An 18040-nucleotide genomic window follows, 5' to 3' on the forward strand; every position below is an offset into this window, starting at 1 on the left:
TCCATAAAGACACTATAATAACTTATGACCTCAATGATAATTAATAGCATTAATAAGAATTAATAATTATTAACATTATCATCATTATTATATACCTGCTGTGGAATTTTCACATGCATTTCAGTGGAGAAAAATAAGAGAAACTTTCCAACTCTAAACAACTCTTGTGGCCATTTGAGTATTGAGTACACCAAGAAGAACCTGTTGTGCCCCATGCACTCGCTTTGGCATACAAGCAGTGTAGATTTTAGATCTGCGGAGGTTCACCTGAAAGCACCTTGAAGTCCCTGTGACTCTGTGTGTAAACTCTGAGACATTAGAGTCTTTTTGTTAGGTGACTATTCTGGTACAAACTTCTACCTGCCAGTGTGGCGGGTGGCCTGGTTTGAGATTCCATCTTCCAGCAAAATCAGTCATTTGGCTGGTGTTGAGTGCTAATTTCCAGTCTTGCTTGGTATTGCCGTGGTATTGCCGTGGCCGAGGCCATTGCATTGACCCCTGCAGGAATCCAGATATACCCCAAGAGCAACTGGACCCACCTAATCCCAGTCTGGGGCTGCCTGAGCTCACTATTCCTGTCTTTGCCAGACTATCTTGAACATCTTATGAGCACATATTTAGGCATCTTTGGCCTGCTGGAGTATCTTACTCACATGTGGCCCAAACCTGGCAGACGAGGCAAGCTAAGCCACATGAACCAGAATGATTTCATGGTCCTGATAGTTGCCGTTGTGTTCTCTTTCAACAGTTCAGCCAGCAAGTACATGTGTTATGTTGTCTTTTGTAATTTTGATCATTTGCTAATTGTCAAGAAGGCAGTTATTCTCTTAGATATGAGCCTAACTACGAGGGACAATGAATGATAGCCTTCAGTCCTGAAATATTTTTTTTCTGTTTGCATATTAACCTCAAAAAACCCAAACTGAGCTGTGAGCTGTCAGTATATGGTTGGAAGCCCCAAAGGACGCCACAAGAAATGAGCATGGCTTGCATCCATTCACAATCCCCCAAAATACAACTATTTAAAAAAGATCCACCACGTGCTGTGAACATGGCATGGAAACATGGAGCATTTGGTGTGATTGTAGTACATTTACGTCTATTCTTTGATGACATGCACACAATGAATAAAGTGTTCCCTTAAGAGAAAGGGACCATTTTCATTTTTTTATTATTTGATTTCAGTGAGCTCTCTTTTCATTTTGTTCAAAACAGAACAAAGTTTGCACTGTTGTGGGGCATCAGTTAGAAATCAGTAACATCCAGTAGGCCTTTTGGTAATAAGGTCAGATGGCTGCTGTTGGCATCCTAGAGCTTAAAAAGAGGAAGAAATCGGGTTTCAGCTCATTAGGAGATAGGAACCGTCTGACTGAAGCAGGTGGCACAATGTCTCAACTGAGGCATTGTATCTTATAGTACAACCATTTGACTGAACTTGGTAGCTGGTATAGACGGGTATAATAGTTTTACTTCAGGCTTCAAAGTAAGTTTGAAGGTTTTTTGTTCCTAATACTACTTGTTTTTAAAGCTTTAACTGCACACCGTTCTAAAAATGCAAAGCTTCAAATGTTTGACTGAACTTTTGAGTCTATAACAAAAATCAAGTAAGGTTTTTCTTGTAAAGTGTTATGATTGTTTTATAAGCCTAGGGGATCATGATAAATGTTACACAGGTTTCATATTTCACACTGACTTCCTACTTTGACGCTGGTGTCTTCACATATTTATATTTTATGATTATTATGTCTTTGTATATTTTAATTCTTTCCTCCAATCTCCTGCTCATTGTGGTTATCTGCATGAACAGAAGCTTACATGAACCTATGTACATTTTCCTGTGCAGCCTGTTTGTAAATGAACTGTATGGTAGTACAGGGTTGTTTCCATTCCTGCTGGTTCAGATCCTCTCTGACGTTCACACTGTTTCTGCTTCACTTTGTTTCTTGCAGACTTTCTGTTTGTACTCTTATGGAGCTGTAGAATATTTAAACTTAGCCATCATGTCTTATGACAGATACCTTGCTATTTGTAGCCCTCTGCAATATAACACTGAGATGACATCTAACAAAACTACTATGCTTGTTGCTCTGACGTGGTTTTGCCCTTTTTTACTGTGTATTGTGCTGACATCCTTGAGTAGCTCCTTACAGCTGTGTGGCACCATTATTGAGAAAGTGTACTGTGACAACTACTCTATTGTCAAACTGGCCTGTTCTGACACCACGATTAATAACATCTTTGGGCTCTTTGTCGCTGCTCTTACAATCTTTTGTCCTCTAGTTCTTATTTTTTACACATATGTTATGATTCTTAAAATTTGCTTTACTGGTTCTAAGCAGACCAGACAGAAAGCTCTGAGTACCTGCACACCTCACCTGGCTTCTCTGCTGAACTTTTCTTTTGGTCCTAGCTTTGAAATATTACAGAACAGGTTTAATATGAACAATCTGCCCAATATTTTGAGAATTTTTTTATCATTATACTGGCTTACATGCCAGCCAATTTTTAATCCTTTACTGTATGGCCTAAATATGTCCAAAATCCGCATGATATGTAAAAGTCTTGTCTTTGCTGAAATGTAGGCCACTCATATAATGTCCATACAACAGATTTCAGTGTTTCCCAGACATTTCAAAATGCATTTGTGATTGTTTAAGGTCTAAAATATGATGCTTGAAATTCAGCTGCATAACACCAATCCAAGCTACCTTCTGATCAGATAAATTAATTTTCCTTGATAATTTCAAATGATTTCAGAATTTTCTTATTATACTGTGTTATGAAATGCCTTTCCACAAAGATGTATAAAAACGTTTTTAAAAATGGCATGAATTGTGGTTCATTGATAAATCATATACATTGCAAAAATAATTGTTCGGTGAGAATAACAATAGAAAACCTTTACAAATTACAAAAGATTGTGTCAATATCTTTTTATAAAATGTGTATGAATCCTATGTTGTTAGAAGTTTTGAAGCAAAAAATCAAAATATAGTTTGGTTAGAAGCATTTTGTGGAAGATTTAAGTCCTAAATTGAAGATGCCCTAAATTGTTTTTTATGGTGAATGTTTAAAGACCAAAACTCTTTCTGCTCACAAGCTTCCAAATATTTTATTCAAAGCTTCATTATAAAAGTTCATGTGAGAATTCCACACGTGACGGGAAGTATGTGTGAAGATTTGTCTGATGGAAACGTTAGTACGTGTGTGTGTATTTGGTATTCAGTACAATGACAATAAAGGTTTCAATTCTATTCTAAGATGAAAATGTTCTTATGTTATTGCAAAACCTTTTTTTAATGCGTGTATCCATGTTTGTTAGGGTGACATTTTTCTTGTGTTTGTATTTGAGAATAAACATTTTAAAAGGAGATAAAAATGGACATAAATTACTATAGCAGATATTAACTTGTTACGTGTCAGCGTTTCTGGAATTAAGTAATAGGCGGAAACATAATAATTACATATCTCAAATGGTACTTTTTTAAAAAATAATTGTCATGTGATGTTCTGACCAAGGAGACATTCATAAAGAATCCATAAAGACACTATAATAACTTATGACCTCAATGATAATTAATAGCATTAATAAGAATTAATAATTATTAACATTATCATCATTATTATATACCTGCTGTGGAATTTTCACATGCATTTCAGTGGAGAAAAATAAGAGAAACTTTCCAACTCTAAACAACTCTTGTGGCCATTTGAGTATTGAGTACACCAAGAAGAACCTGTTGTGCCCCATGCACTCGCTTTGGCATACAAGCAGTGTAGATTTTAGATCTGCGGAGGTTCACCTGAAAGCACCTTGAAGTCCCTGTGACTCTGTGTGTAAACTCTGAGACATTAGAGTCTTTTTGTTAGGTGACTATTCTGGTACAAACTTCTACCTGCCAGTGTGGCGGGTGGCCTGGTTTGAGATTCCATCTTCCAGCAAAATCAGTCATTTGGCTGGTGTTGAGTGCTAATTTCCAGTCTTGCTTGGTATTGCCGTGGTATTGCCGTGGCCGAGGCCATTGCATTGACCCCTGCAGGAATCCAGATATACCCCAAGAGCAACTGGACCCACCTAATCCCAGTCTGGGGCTGCCTGAGCTCACTATTCCTGTCTTTGCCAGACTATCTTGAACATCTTCTGAGCACATATTTAGGCATCTTTGGCCTGCTGGAGTATCTTACTCACATGTGGCCCAAACCTGGCAGACGAGGCAAGCTAAGCCACATGAACCAGAATGATTTCATGGTCCTGATAGTTGCCGTTGTGTTCTCTTTCAACAGTTCAGCCAGCAAGTACATGTGTTATGTTGTCCTTTGTAATTTTGATCATTTGCTAATTGTCAAGAAGGCAGTTATTCTCCTAGATATGAGCCAAACTACGAGGGACAATGAATGATAGCCTTCAGTCCTGAAATATTTTTTTTCTGTTTGCATATTAACCTCAAAAAACCCAAACTGAGCTGTGAGCTGTCAGTATATGGTTGGAAGCCCCAAAGGACGCCACAAGAAATGAGCATGGCTTGCATCCATTCACAATCCCCCAAAATACAACTATTTAAAAAAAGATCCACCACGTGCTGTGAACATGGCATGGAAACATGGAGCATTTGGTGTGATTGTAGTACATTTACGTCTATTCTTTGATGACATGCACACAATGAATAAAGTGTTCCCTTAAGAGAAAGGGACCATTTTCATTTTTTTATTATTTGATTTCAGTGAGCTCTCTTTTCATTTTATTCAAAACAGAACAAAGTTTGCACTGTTGTGGGGCATCAGTTAGAAATCAGTAACATCCAGTAGGCCTTTTGGTAATAAGGTCAGATGGCTGCTGTTGGCATCCTAGAGCTTAAAAAGAGGAAGACATCGTGTTTCAGCTCATTAGGAGATAGGAACCGTCTGACTGAAGCAGGTGGCACAATGTCTCAACTGAGGCATTGTATCTTATAGTACAACCATTTGACTGAACTTGGTAGCTGGTATAGACGGGTATAATAGTTTTACTTCAGGCTTCAAAGTAAGTTTGAAGGTTTTTTGTTCCTAATACTACTTGTTTTTAAAGCTTTAACTGCACACCGTTCTAAAAATGCAAAGCTTCAAATGTTTGACTGAACTTTTGAGTCTATAACAAAAATCAAGTAAGGTTTTTCTTGTAAAGTGTTATGATTGTTTTATAAGCCTAGGGGATCATGATAAATGTTACACAGGTTTCATATTTCACACTGACTTCCTACTTTGACGTTGGTGTCTTCACATATTTATATTTTATGATTATTATGTCTTTGTATATTCTAATTGTTTGCTCCAATCTCCTGCTCATTGTGGTTATCTGTATGAACAGAAGCTTACATGAACCTATGTACATTTTCCTGTGCAGCCTGTTTGTAAATGAACTGTATGGTAGTACAGGGTTGTTTCCATTCCTGCTGGTTCAGATCCTCTCTGACGTTCACACTGTTTCTGCTTCACTTTGTTTCTTGCAGATTTTCTGTGTGTACTCTTATGTGTGTGTAGAGTATTTAAACTTAGCCGTCATGTCTTATGACAGATATCTCGCTATCTGTTTTCCTCTGCAATATAACACATACATGACACCTAAAATGGTTGCCATGCTTGTTGCTCTGACATGGTTATTTTCTTTTCTTTCAATTGTTGTTTTGATATCATTGAGTGCACCTCTACAACTGTGTGGAAACATTATTAACAGAGTTTACTGTGGAAACTACTCTATTATCAAACTGGCCTGCTCTGACACTGGACTACATAACATTTATGGACTAATTAACACTTTTATCTCAGTCATCATTCCTCTCAGTTTAATCATTTGCACTTATTTGAAGATTCTCAAAGTGTGTTTTTCCGGTTCGAAACAGACCAGACAAAAAGCTGTGAGTACCTGCACACCTCACCTGGCTTCTCTGCTCAACTTTTCTTTTGGTTGTTGTTTTCAAATATTACAGAGCAGATTTGATATGAGCAGTATTCCCAGCATTTTGGGTATTTTACTATCACTGTACTTTCTGACATGCCAGCCTCTTTTTACCCCAGTATTATACGGACTGAAGATGTCCAAAATCCGCACTATATGTAAACATTTCCTGTGTGGTGAAGCATAGGCCTTCCAACAAATTAGTTTAGTACCTTCATTCACAAGTGTCAACACTAAAGTCTCTACTTTTAATTTGTGTGTGGAAAGGAAAGAAATTAAACATGCAAATTGTGCAAGATTGTTCAGGGTTGATTTTGTTCCACTAAATAAATTATTCAGAAATACATCTCTGCGCTTTCTGACGTGATTTTCTTGTATTTTTTCTCTGATTTGTTATGTCATGAGATGTTTTTCCAGCAAAGTGACTTAGAAGAACCTTATTTTATATAGTTTTTTATATAGTTTTTTTTACAGTCATGATATCTTTCACAATTTTAAGTTGAAGTCAGCCTACTAGTTGTCGAAATATATAGTTAGTTTGCCTGCTCACAGGTGGCATTTTTAAATGTCTTAATGTGATGTTCAGCAGTTCAAGGTACATTAGGTTCAACAGAATTTTGTGCAGTTAAGAAACAGTGATCCTAGATAGAGTTTTTACATTTCTGGAGATTTTGTATATAAAAAGACATATAGAAAGAAACAAAGAAAGTGATTAAGGTACTTCCCACATCACTGCTTTTATTCTGTTAATAAAGCAAGCACATGCAATAAGCTGCAAACAGTTTATGTAGCAGTTAGTCCCATTATCACATGAGCGGCACATCAGCTTCTTGGTGTTTCTTTCTTTTGGCTACTCTTGTCACTTTGTCTGAAAACATTACATCATGAGAATTATAGTAATATCAAAACCCCATCAAGAAGGACACATTTTGATCTGTTACTGGATACCTTAATGTTTAGATAGGTAGATAGATGAATTTATTCACCCCTGAGGGGAAGTTAAGTTGTCATAGCAGTCTGGTATATTTGAATACAATAAAACACACTATGACATGAAATACTGAGTATAAAAATAGAATAGAGACACTTACACTTTACACCTGAAATAATAATAATAATAAAGCTGGATCCTTTCTGATGGCTGTAGCTCAGGAACTAGAGTGGATCACCACTGATCATTAGATTTGATCTCCAGCTTCTCCTGTCCATATGGCGAAGTGCTTTTGTGGCAAGACACTGTTAGTAGATCCAGCAAATACCTGCAGTGTGGCTTTTGTGTTGTGGTTTTGTGTTTTAGCTTAGTTATTTACTACTTTATTTGTAATACTCACTATTCTTATTCGTCATGTTTAGTTTTACCTTTACTTATCTTTGTGTGTTTTCCCTGCCTGTTTTCTGTGTTTTATCAGTTAATTTGTCCTTAAGTATTTAGTCAGTGCGTTTCCCTCTTTCAGTTATCAAACTGTCTGCATTTGCTGATCATATTTTCCTTCAGAAATCATGACTGTGTTCCCTGAACTTTATTGATTTGTTCTTCCTTATGTTTTTATATTTAGCTCACTTTGGCTTGCTGGCATCCAGCATGTTAGACAGTTGGACGGTTGATCGCATTTCGTTACTAAATATGCACTGGACTACATTTTAGTACTTTACATTTAGTGATGTTCTACCTTACTGGAGAAAGTGCTTTTTCCCTTCAAAATAAAAACCTTTGAATTTTGAACGATATGCTTACTGTATGCTCACACTTTCATACACACAGTTAACAACAGACATTGTTTGTTTTACATCAGATTTACACTTTCCAGTAGAAAAGAAAAGGTGAGCGCAGAATCAAGGTGATATGTGCAGGTATTGGTAGCTTTTTGTCTGGTGTGTTTAGAACCATAAAACTACACCTTAAGGATCTTCATGTAACTGTAAAGACTTACAGGAACAGACCCTGCAAGAAAGTGCCTCTAATTCCAGTATCTGTCCATCCCGAGGTGTGTTGTCACAGAGCGGTCTGAGGGGAGGTCATTAATATCCTCAGCCCCCTGTGGACCAGTGAAACCAGTCCTGAGGTCTGCTTAGGTTGATTGTCTCACTGGTTAACAGCTACAAATATAATTTGCTTCAGAGGGAATTAGTGGAAACTGTGGCTAAAGTGAAGATCCTTCCGGGATAAACATGTGGACATTCTGAAATGACCTAAGACCTGAAGGACTTGGTACAGTGATCAAACTTTCTCTAACACCACTAGCTTCTGCACTGCACATTAATTAGAATAAACTCATTTTACAGTTGAACATCACTTTGGGTTTCCTCAGATCTGCAGAGTTTTCCTTTTGGCTACTCCAGACACTTCGCCTGAGAACATTAACCTCCCTGGAATGATAGTAATACCAGCATCCCATCATAAAGGCCTCACTGTTTTCCCCTGATCTGTCACTGGATACCTTTACATTTACACCTTTGCATTGTGGGACACATTGTTTTAACTTGTTCACACTGTCCACATGACTAGTCAGTCCCGTGATGTGTGATGCCTCGCAGTGGGTCCATGAGTATTAAGTACATGCTGAAAATTCAAGGCCATGTTTTCAGCTGTATCAGCAGGTTCAGCACTAGAAAAGAAATGTCTAGGTTACATGATAGTTGCATCTTCAATTATTTCAATAATGATCATACTTCACAATTTTATGAATATTATTATTATTTTTTTTAAATCGTTATTCATAGTTTGTCTCAGGATTACACATAAAACTAGTCCAAATAGGTGTTCTCAGAGTATACTAAGTTTCTTGAGCCACAGCTTACTCCTAAAAACTAGTTTTCTGTTTAGTTTAGAACTTGATGCTAAGGCAGAGGTTTTCTGTGCCTCTGTCTGTTCTGGAATCAGTCTCATAGATTTGTGAAAATGTAGTTGGTTCACCGTTGATGCTCATATGAATCCTGTCATAGCTCTGCAGTCAGTGGCCGTTCCATGACATATGACATGACATCCACTGCTTCAGACTGCAGTCTGCTCCCGACTAGCCTCGCCAGTAGCAGTGCGGTGAGTGCATCTGTGTCTCAAAGTCGAGAGAGGATTCTCAAACAGCTTCATTTCAAGGAAGCTACATCATCAGTTGCTGCTGAAAATGTTATGTTGTTCAGGATTCTTCAAATTGTAATAGATAAATAGAAGTTAAAAGATTAAATAAATTCCTGCCAGTACACATTATGATGAAGCGGTCTTAAAATACAACTGAAAATAATAGCACCAAGAAAATACTTTTGGCTGGATTTCTGTATGGAGAAAAGAACAATACAAATTTTAGCTCTAATCTCATGTATCAAAGATAAAAAAACAAGTTTGATGAAAAAATATACAATGTCTATGAAACGTATTCACCCCCTTGGATGTTTTTCCCATTTATTGCTTTTATAAACAGCAAATAAAATTTGAATTTTTTTAGCCAGAATTTTTAAACAATATTTTTATTAATTTTCAATCAGAACAGGACATACAAAAAGAAGAACATACAAACCACAGGGACAATTCCACAAAAAAATATAAATAAAAAATAATAATGATAATAAAATTGTCACTCTCAATAACCTTGCAGATAAATATCTACTGTTGCTTGAAAAAGTCCATTAAGGGGGTCCACACCTCTTCAAATTCTTACACTTTACCCCTAATCACATAGGTCAGTTTTTCTAATGTAACACACATCTCTCTAATCCAAGATTGTGTAGAGGATACTTCAGAGGATCTTCCTGGCCTGCAGGAGGCCAAAGTTGATCAGAGTCTTACACTTGGAGTTAACAGAAAAGCAATCTGGGTATATCCCTAAAATACAAAGTTTTGCTACGCAGGGTACCTGAATACCTGTGATTTGACTTAGAGTGCAGACAACTATTCTCCAAAACGCTGCCAGTTTTGTACATTCCCATACACGATGTATAAGTGCCTTTCTCAGTGAAACATTTCACATGTGTCAGGAATACTAGGGGATCATTTATTGAGTTTATCAGGGGTTATGTATGTCCTCATTAGCCACTTGTGTTGTAACAGCTTCATTCGAGTATTAATGGTTTGTGACTGAACTTTTAAACAAGCTGTCGCCCACTCAGTTTCTTCAATATCTTCCTTAATATTCAAACTCCATTCCCTTCTTCTATCATGACTAGATTCCACATCATGTGAGACAAATGCTGTGTATAATATAGAATTGAGAGATGGGGGGTATATCACCAATATATCTATGAGCTTTAACCCATATATCAATACAGTTTTTAAGGAAGGGATTTGTTGTGTTTTTCTTTAAAAACACAAGACAGGTGGAAACGTCTTCAAAGACAAATAACTAAGTCCAATTGCTTTCGATTGAATTTCCTTGAGATAACCATGACCTGGATGAATGAGAATATTCACAGGTTTTTCTTTAAAGTTTCAAAATCTGCTGAATATAAATATGGGCTTAAAGGCAGCTTTGATATTGATGTTTTTTTGATATAAATCCATGATGGAGGAGAATGTATAGCAAAATAAAACAGCACTGCGTAGCTGAGCGGCCCAGTAATACCACTGTAAACAGGGCAGCTGTAACCCACCCCTATCATATGGCAAATACAATAATCTGAGTCTTAGTCTAGGTTTTCTGTTGTTCCAGATAAACCTACAAAATGCATCATTCATTTCTTTTAAAAACGGATTTGGGCAGTGGTAGTGGAAGCGACTGAAACAGAATTTCGGCAAGATGGACATTTTAGTTATGTTAATCCGGCCAGTCGTTGATATTGGCATTCTTGTCCATCTTTCAAGCAATTTTTGTACCTCTCTCATCAACGGATCATAATTTGCTTTAACAACTGTATTAATTGGGGGGGTAATCTCAATTTTGACTTAGGTAAAGCTCTCCTTCACACTATAAATGGGTGTATTTATAACTGGATTAGTTCTTTCGTCTTTATTCAAGAAAAGTATAGAAGATTTTGCATTATTAATACTGTATCCAGAAAACTGACCAAATTTATTAAGTGTAATAATGTCTGGACACTGTTTGATAGATTTGACAAAAAAAGAATCACATCATCTGCAAACAGCGATATTCTATGTTCATGATCTCCAATTGTTATACCTGACAAATTGGCTTCAGCTCTAATGGACATGGCTAAAGGCTCAATGGCTAAAATGAACAATAGTGGGGAAAGAGGACAGCCCTGACAGGTTGACCTCTCTAACGCTAACAGGTTTGATAAATTGTTATTTGTCATTACATTTGCTGTAGGGCTGGTATACAATAATTTTATCCATTTCAAAAATGTTCCCCCAAGTCCATATCTTGGTAACAAATTGAACAGATAAGACCACTCGATTCTATCAAACACTTGTCTAGCGTCTAGAGATAACAGCGCTGTATCCCTAGCATTATTTTTAGAATGGATTATGTTGAGGACCCTTCTAATGTTATGAAAACGATTCCGTACAAACCCATTCTGATAACTATGTACCAAAGAAGGAACATATGAATCTAGCCTTTCAGCAAGAACTTTACACAATATTTTTGTATCTACTCCCATAAGACTAAGAGGCCTGTATGAGGAGCAGTTAGTTGGTATTTTCCCAGGTTTCAAAATAAGGACTATCAAAATAAACTCTTTAATGTCAAAGTTAATTCAGATTTCTACAAAGTAATGTCAATTAATTAAAATATTTAATGTAAAATAAGTGATTACATCACTATTCGTCCTTTTCAAGTTAGTATTTAGTAGACAAATAGTAGTACAACACTGGGTCTGTGTGGATAGTTGGGGGTAAATACTTTTTTTATGCATTGCAATAAAAATTAATCAAAAAAAGCATTTTTTGCTTCAACACACTCTTAAACTTAAAAATGGGATATGGTCTTATTTATTTAAGTTTTGTTTTATTACTCTGGGCTCCATGTGGTGTGGCCAAACAATTGTTATTTCGTTATTTCCTCATTAAATAGTTGCAGAGAGGTTTCTTCATATTTGTTTCCCTTTGTTTAAATACTGATATTTTTTTTTTAAATGAGTATCCTGTGTTCCATTTCTTCAAGCAGTAACATTGGTTCCTTTAATCATGACTTAAGTTTCACCACTGGGGGCGTCCACTGGAATGAAACATTTAAAAGCAGCAGAAGCAGAGTTTGAGCTCAGTTAGGCAGGAGTCTCATTCACACAGCATATACTGTACCTAACCATTTCATTGACTGTATATGAGAGTGGCAAGTTTGACATGTTTGTCCCAAGTGGTTACTCATTAATTTGTGTTGGACAGTGTTGATGCTTTAGCTTCACTTTGTGATAAATGTTAAAATTCAACTGTTGTGAACCAAAAGGATGATCATAATAAACTCTTCACAGGTTTCATATTTTTCACTTGGTGCCTACTTTGACACTGAGTTGTTTAGATACCTATTTTTCATGATTGTCATGTCTTTATACATTCTAATCCTTTGCTCTAACCTCTTGCTCATCATGGTTATCTGCATGAACAGAAGCTTACATGAACCTATGTACATTTTCCTGTGCAGCCTGTTTGTAAATGAACTGTATGGTAGTACAGGGTTGTTTCCACTCCTGCTGGTTCAGATCCTCTCTGACGTTCACACTGTTTCTGCTTCATTTTGCTTTCTGCAGGTTTTCTGTTTGTATTCTTATGGGAGTGTAGAATTTACTAACTTGGCTGTCATATCTTATGACAGATACCTTGCTATATGTTGTCCTCTACAGTATAATGCACATATGACATCCAATAAGGTAGCCATTCTTATCGTTGCTACATGGTTACCTCCCTTTTTTGCTGTTTTTGTCACAACATTCCTGACTGCCTCTTTACAGCTGTGTGGAAACATCATTGATAAAGTTTACTGTGACAACTACTCCATCATAAAACTGGCTTGCTTTGACACCAGAATAAATAATGTCTATGAACTCACTGCTGCTACTCTTACAGTCTGTGTTCCAGTATGTGTAATATTTTACACATACATAAAGATCCTTAAAGTTTGTTTTTCTGGTTCTAAACAGACCAGACAAAAAGCTGTCAGTACCTGCACACCTCACCTGGCTTCCCTTGTGAATTTTTCATTTGGAGTTTCCTTTGAAATACTACAGAACAGATTCAATATGAACAATGTACCAAATATGTTGCGAATATCTTTACCATTGTACTATCTTACATGCCAGCCGCTGTTCAACCCTTTAATGTATGGCTTCAGCATGTCCAAAATAAGCATCACATGTAAAAGTCTGCTTTCAAGTTCTGTTGGGAAGTGTAAATCATCCAACAAATCTGTTCAAAATGACATAAAGTTTGACAAGATAAGAAAAAGGCCATAAATTTGTTCTATCAATAAACAGTTGATGCACATTTTCATTTGCAGTCTGAAATGTGATCTACTTACTCTTTTATTTTCACCCTATGTGTGAATCTTCAAATGCAGCAAAGGCACATAATCAAAAGAAAAGAAGTGAGTGAACTTACAAAATAAAGTATATTTGGTTTCATAAACTTTGAGTCCATTTGAGATTGTGTAGCTCCATTTGAGTATTTCTGTTATTATGTTGTGGGATTTTACAGCATGTTATGTAAATATTTCTGAACCTCCTAGCTTTAACAGATTATAATTAACTACTAGGACTTTAACAGGACTTCACACCACAAATTCTAAAAAAGCTCCAAATTTAATGCATTACAACAGTCAAGTCAGTTTTATTTCTGTTACAGCAATTCCGAAATTTGTAATTTGCCTCAGAGGTCTTTACCATCTGCACTAATGATTCTTTACCCTACATGCAAATATGATCAGAATGTGATAAACATCAGGAGGAGCGGTGTTTCAGTGGCTATAGGTGTAGAAAAATGACAACATGAAGAAACAGAATGATGATATTATGTGGATATAGTGCAAAATTAACCTTAAGGCAGCAAACAGCACTGAACAAGCGTTTGCTCCTTTGTGCACATGGGGTATGTGGGAGCCATTGATACACCATTCAAGTAAAACTGGAAAACAAAAAAAATAAAATCTTTAGAATGCACAACCCAACTTTTCAGTCGATCTGGACTGAAGTCTTATTGATTTAAATTTGTTTTGTTTCTCTGGGCTGTACGTGTTGTGGCCAAAGAATTGGTTATTTTGTCATTAAATAATTTCAGAGAGGTTTCTCTAGACTCATCTTCATGTTTTGAGTTAAAATATGCACTATTTTGCCAAAAGTATTCGCTCACCTTACCTTTACACGAACATGAACTTAAGCGACATCCCATTCTTAATCCACAGGGTTTAATATGACGTTGGCCCACCCTTTGCAGCTATAACAGCTTCAGCTCTTCTGGGAAGGTTTTCCACAAGGTTTAGGAGTGTGTTCATAGGAATTTTTGACCATGCTTCCAGAAGTGCATTTGTGAGGTCAGACACTGATGTTGGTCGCAGTCTTCGCTCTAATTCATCCCAAAAGTGTTCCATCGGTTGAGGTCGGGACTCTGTGCAGACCAGTCAGGTTCTTCCACACCAAACTCGCTCATCCATGTCTTTATGGACCTTGCTTTGTGCACTGGGGCACAGTCATGTTGGACCAGGAAGGGGCCATCTCCAAACAAAGTTGGGAGAATGGAATTGTCCAAAATCTCTTGGTATGCTGAAGCATTCAGGGGTCCTTTCATTGGAACTCAGGGGCCAAACCCAGCTCCTGAAAAACAGCCCCACACCATAATCCCCCCCTCCACCAAACTTCACACTTGGCACTATGCAGTCAGACAAGTACTGTTCTCCTGGCAACCGCCAGACCCAGACTCGTCCATCAGATTGCCAGATGGAGAAGTGTGATTTGTCACTCCAGAGAATGCGTCTCCACTGCTCTAGAGTCCAATGGTGGCGTGCTTTACACCACTGCATCCGAAGCTTTGCATTGCACTTGGTGATATATGGCTTGGATGCAGCTGCTCGGCCATGGAAACCCATTCCATGATGCTCTCTACGCACTGTTCTTGAGCTAATCTGAGGGCCACATGAAGTTTGGAGGTCTGTAGCGATTGACTCTGCAGAAAGTTGGCGACCTCTGGGCAAAATGTGCCCCAGCATCCACTGACCTCGCTCTGTCATTTTACGTGGCCTACCACTTCGTGACTGAGTTGCTGTCGTTCCCAATCACTTCCACTTTGTTATAAAACCACCAACAGTTGACTGTGGAATATTCAGTAGCGTGGAAGTTTCACGACTGGACTTGTTGCTCAGGTGGCATCCTATCACAGTACCACACTGGAATTCACTGAGCTCCTGAGAGCGGCCCATTCTTTCACAAATGTTTGTAGAAGCAGTCTGCATGCCAAGGTGCTTGATTTTATACACCTGTGGCCATGGAAGTGACTGGAACACCTGAATTCAATTATTTGGATGGATGAGTGAATACTCTTGGTAATATATTGTATGTGGTCTAATGATTTTAGACAATATCCACAAAGTGGGGACATTTCCTCAACTATTAATCCTTTTTTATTTCTTCATATTCCTTTCCCTCTGTTTACATATTGAACAGTTTTTTAAATGAGTATCCTGTGTTCCATTTCTTCAAGCAGTAACATTGGTTCCTTTAATCATGACTTAAGTTTCACCACTGGGGGCATCCACTGGACCGAAACATTTAAAAGCAGCAGAAGCAGAGTTTGAGCTCAGTTAGGCAGGAGTCTCATTCACACGTCATATACTGTACCTAACCATTTCATTGACTGTGTATGAGAGTGGTAACATGTTAGTCCCAAGTGGTTCCTCATTAATTTGTTGAATGAAAGTGGACGTTGTTGATGCTTTAGCTTCACTTTGTGATAAATGTTAAAATTCAAACTAGTTGCACACATACAAATCAACAAAATGCTGAATTAACATTATACTCAATTCTTTCTGTGTTACTGTTGTGAACCAAAAGGATGATCATAATAAACTCTTCACAGGTTTCATATTTTTCACTTGGTGCCTACTTTGACACTGGACTGTTTAAATATTTTTCATGATTGTCATGTCTTTATACATTCTAATCCTTTGCTCCAATCTCCTGCTCATCATGGTTATCTGCATGAACAGAAGCTTACATGAACCTATGTACATTTTCCTGTGCAGCCTGTTTGTAAATGAACTGTATGGTAGTACAGGGTTGTTTCCATTCCTGCTGGTTCAGATCCTCTCTGACGTTCACACTGTTTCTGCTTCATTTTGCTTTCTGCAGGTTCTCTGTTTGTATTCTTATGGGAGTGTAGAATTTACTAACTTGGCTGTCATATCTTATGACAGATACCTTGCTATATGTTGTCCTCTACAGTATAATGCACATATGACATCCAATAAGATAGCCATTCTTATCGTTGCTACATGGTTACCTCCCTTTTTTGCTGTTTTTGTCACAACATTCCTGACTGCCTCTTTACAGCTGTGTGGAAACATCATTGATAAAGTTTACTGTGACAACTACTCCATCATAAAACTGGCTTGCTTTGACACCAGAATAAATAATGTCTATGAACTCACTGCTGCTACTCTTACAGTCTGTGTTCCAGTATGTGTAATATTTTACACATACATAAAGATCCTTAAAGTTTGTTTTTCTGGTTCTAAACAGACCAGACAAAAAGCTGTCAGTACCTGCACACCTCACCTGGCTTCCCTTGTGAATTTTTCATTTGGAGTTTCCTTTGAAATACTACAGAACAGATTCAATATGAACAATGTACCAAATATGTTGCGAATATCTTTACCATTGTACTATCTTACATGCCAGCCGCTGTTCAACCCTTTAATGTATGGCTTCAGCATGTCCAAAATAAGCATCACATGTAAAAGTCTGCTTTCAAGTTCTGTTGGGAAGTGTAAATCATCCAACAAATCTGTTCAGCTTGAGTAACAAGAAAAACATTTGGTTCACTACTGTCAACAGTAATCATTTCTTGATGTAACGTATCAAAAGAAAAAGGCCATAAATTTGTTCTGTCTGACAACAGTCAACTGATGCACATTTTCATTTGCAGTCTGAAATGTGATCTACTTACTCTTTTATTTTCACCTTATGTATTAGTCTTCTCCATACAACAAAAGCATGTGATCTGAAGATATCAGTGAACTTACAAAATAAAGTATTTTTACTTTCATAAACTTTGAGTCCATTTGAGATTGTGTAGCTCCATTTGAGTATTTTTATTTTGTGGGATTTTACAGTATGTTATGTAAATATTTCTGAACCTCCTAGCTTTAACAGATTATAATTAACTACTAGGACTTTAACAGGACTTCACACCACAAATTCTAAAAAAGCTCCAAATTTAATGCATTACAACAGTCAAGTCAGTTTTATTTCTGTTACAGCAATTCCGAAATTTGTAATTTGCCTCAGAGGTCTTTACCATCTGCACTAATGATTCTTTACCCTACATGCAAATATGATCAGAATGTGATAAACATCAGGAGGAGCGGTGTTTCAGTGGCTATAGGTGTAGAAAAATGACAACATGAAGAAACAGAATGATGATATTATGTGGATATAGTGCAAAATTAACCTTAAGGCAGCAAACAGCACTGAACAAGCGTTTGCTCCTTTGTGCACATGGGGTATGTGGGAGCCATTGATACACCATTCAAGTAAAACTGGAAAACAAAAAAAATAAAATCTTTAGAATGCACAACCCAACTTTTCAGTCGATCTGGACTGAAGTCTTATTGATTTAAATTTGTTTTGTTTCTCTGGGCTGTACGTGTTGTGGCCAAAGAATTGGTTATTTTGTCATTAAATAATTTCAGAGAGGTTTCTCTAGACTCATCTTCATGTTTTGAGTTAAAATATGCACTATTTTGCCAAAAGTATTCGCTCACCTTACCTTTACACGAACATGAACTTAAGTGACATCCCATTCTTAATCCACAGGGTTTAATATGACGTTGGCCCACCCTTTGCAGCTATAACAGCTTCAGCTCTTCTGGGAAGGTTTTCCACAAGGTTTAGGAGTGTGTTCATAGGAATTTTTGACCATGCTTCCAGAAGTGCATTTGTGAGGTCAGACACTGATGTTGGGTCGCAGTCTTCGCTCTAATTCATCCCAAAAGTGTTCCATCGGTTGAGGTCGGG

The 18040-nt window shown here is 37.2% G+C and overlaps 3 protein-coding genes and 1 pseudogene across 3 annotated transcripts; all 4 read left to right on the forward strand.

Annotated features, from left to right (window-relative positions):
• The first annotated feature begins 1359 nt into the window (after window positions 1-1359).
• Window positions 1360-3094, forward strand: LOC124058753 (olfactory receptor 10J4-like). The gene has a single exon (XM_046388284.1). It carries the CDS (start codon window positions 1656-1658, stop codon window positions 2580-2582), a length of 927 nt encoding a protein of 308 aa, XP_046244240.1. The 5' UTR covers window positions 1360-1655; the 3' UTR covers window positions 2583-3094.
• Window positions 3095-4754: 1660 nt separating this feature from the next.
• On the forward strand, window positions 4755-6211 carry LOC124058754 (olfactory receptor 11A1-like). Its single transcript, XM_046388285.1, has one exon. It carries the CDS (start codon window positions 5193-5195, stop codon window positions 6117-6119), a length of 927 nt encoding a protein of 308 aa, XP_046244241.1. The 5' UTR covers window positions 4755-5192; the 3' UTR covers window positions 6120-6211.
• A 2455-nt stretch (window positions 6212-8666) lies between these two features.
• Window positions 8667-13510, forward strand: LOC124058726 (olfactory receptor 11A1-like). Its single transcript, XM_046388257.1, has one exon. It carries the CDS (start codon window positions 12269-12271, stop codon window positions 13268-13270), a length of 1002 nt encoding a protein of 333 aa, XP_046244213.1. The 5' UTR covers window positions 8667-12268; the 3' UTR covers window positions 13271-13510.
• LOC124058731 lies at window positions 13506-16881 on the forward strand (annotated as a pseudogene).
• Window positions 16882-18040: the final 1159 nt, after the last annotated feature.

Source organism: Scatophagus argus, chromosome 5 (assembly GCF_020382885.2).
Source record: "Scatophagus argus isolate fScaArg1 chromosome 5, fScaArg1.pri, whole genome shotgun sequence".
Classification (NCBI taxonomy): Eukaryota; Metazoa; Chordata; class Actinopteri; family Scatophagidae; genus Scatophagus; species Scatophagus argus.

Excerpts from the sequence above, each read along its gene's own strand:
- LOC124058753 (XM_046388284.1), top strand. The coding sequence starts at position 1,656 with ATGATAAATGTTACACAGGTTTCATATTTCACACTGACTTCCTACTTT.
- LOC124058754 (XM_046388285.1), top strand. The coding sequence starts at position 5,193 with ATGATAAATGTTACACAGGTTTCATATTTCACACTGACTTCCTACTTT.
- LOC124058726 (XM_046388257.1), top strand. The coding sequence starts at position 12,269 with ATGATCATAATAAACTCTTCACAGGTTTCATATTTTTCACTTGGTGCC.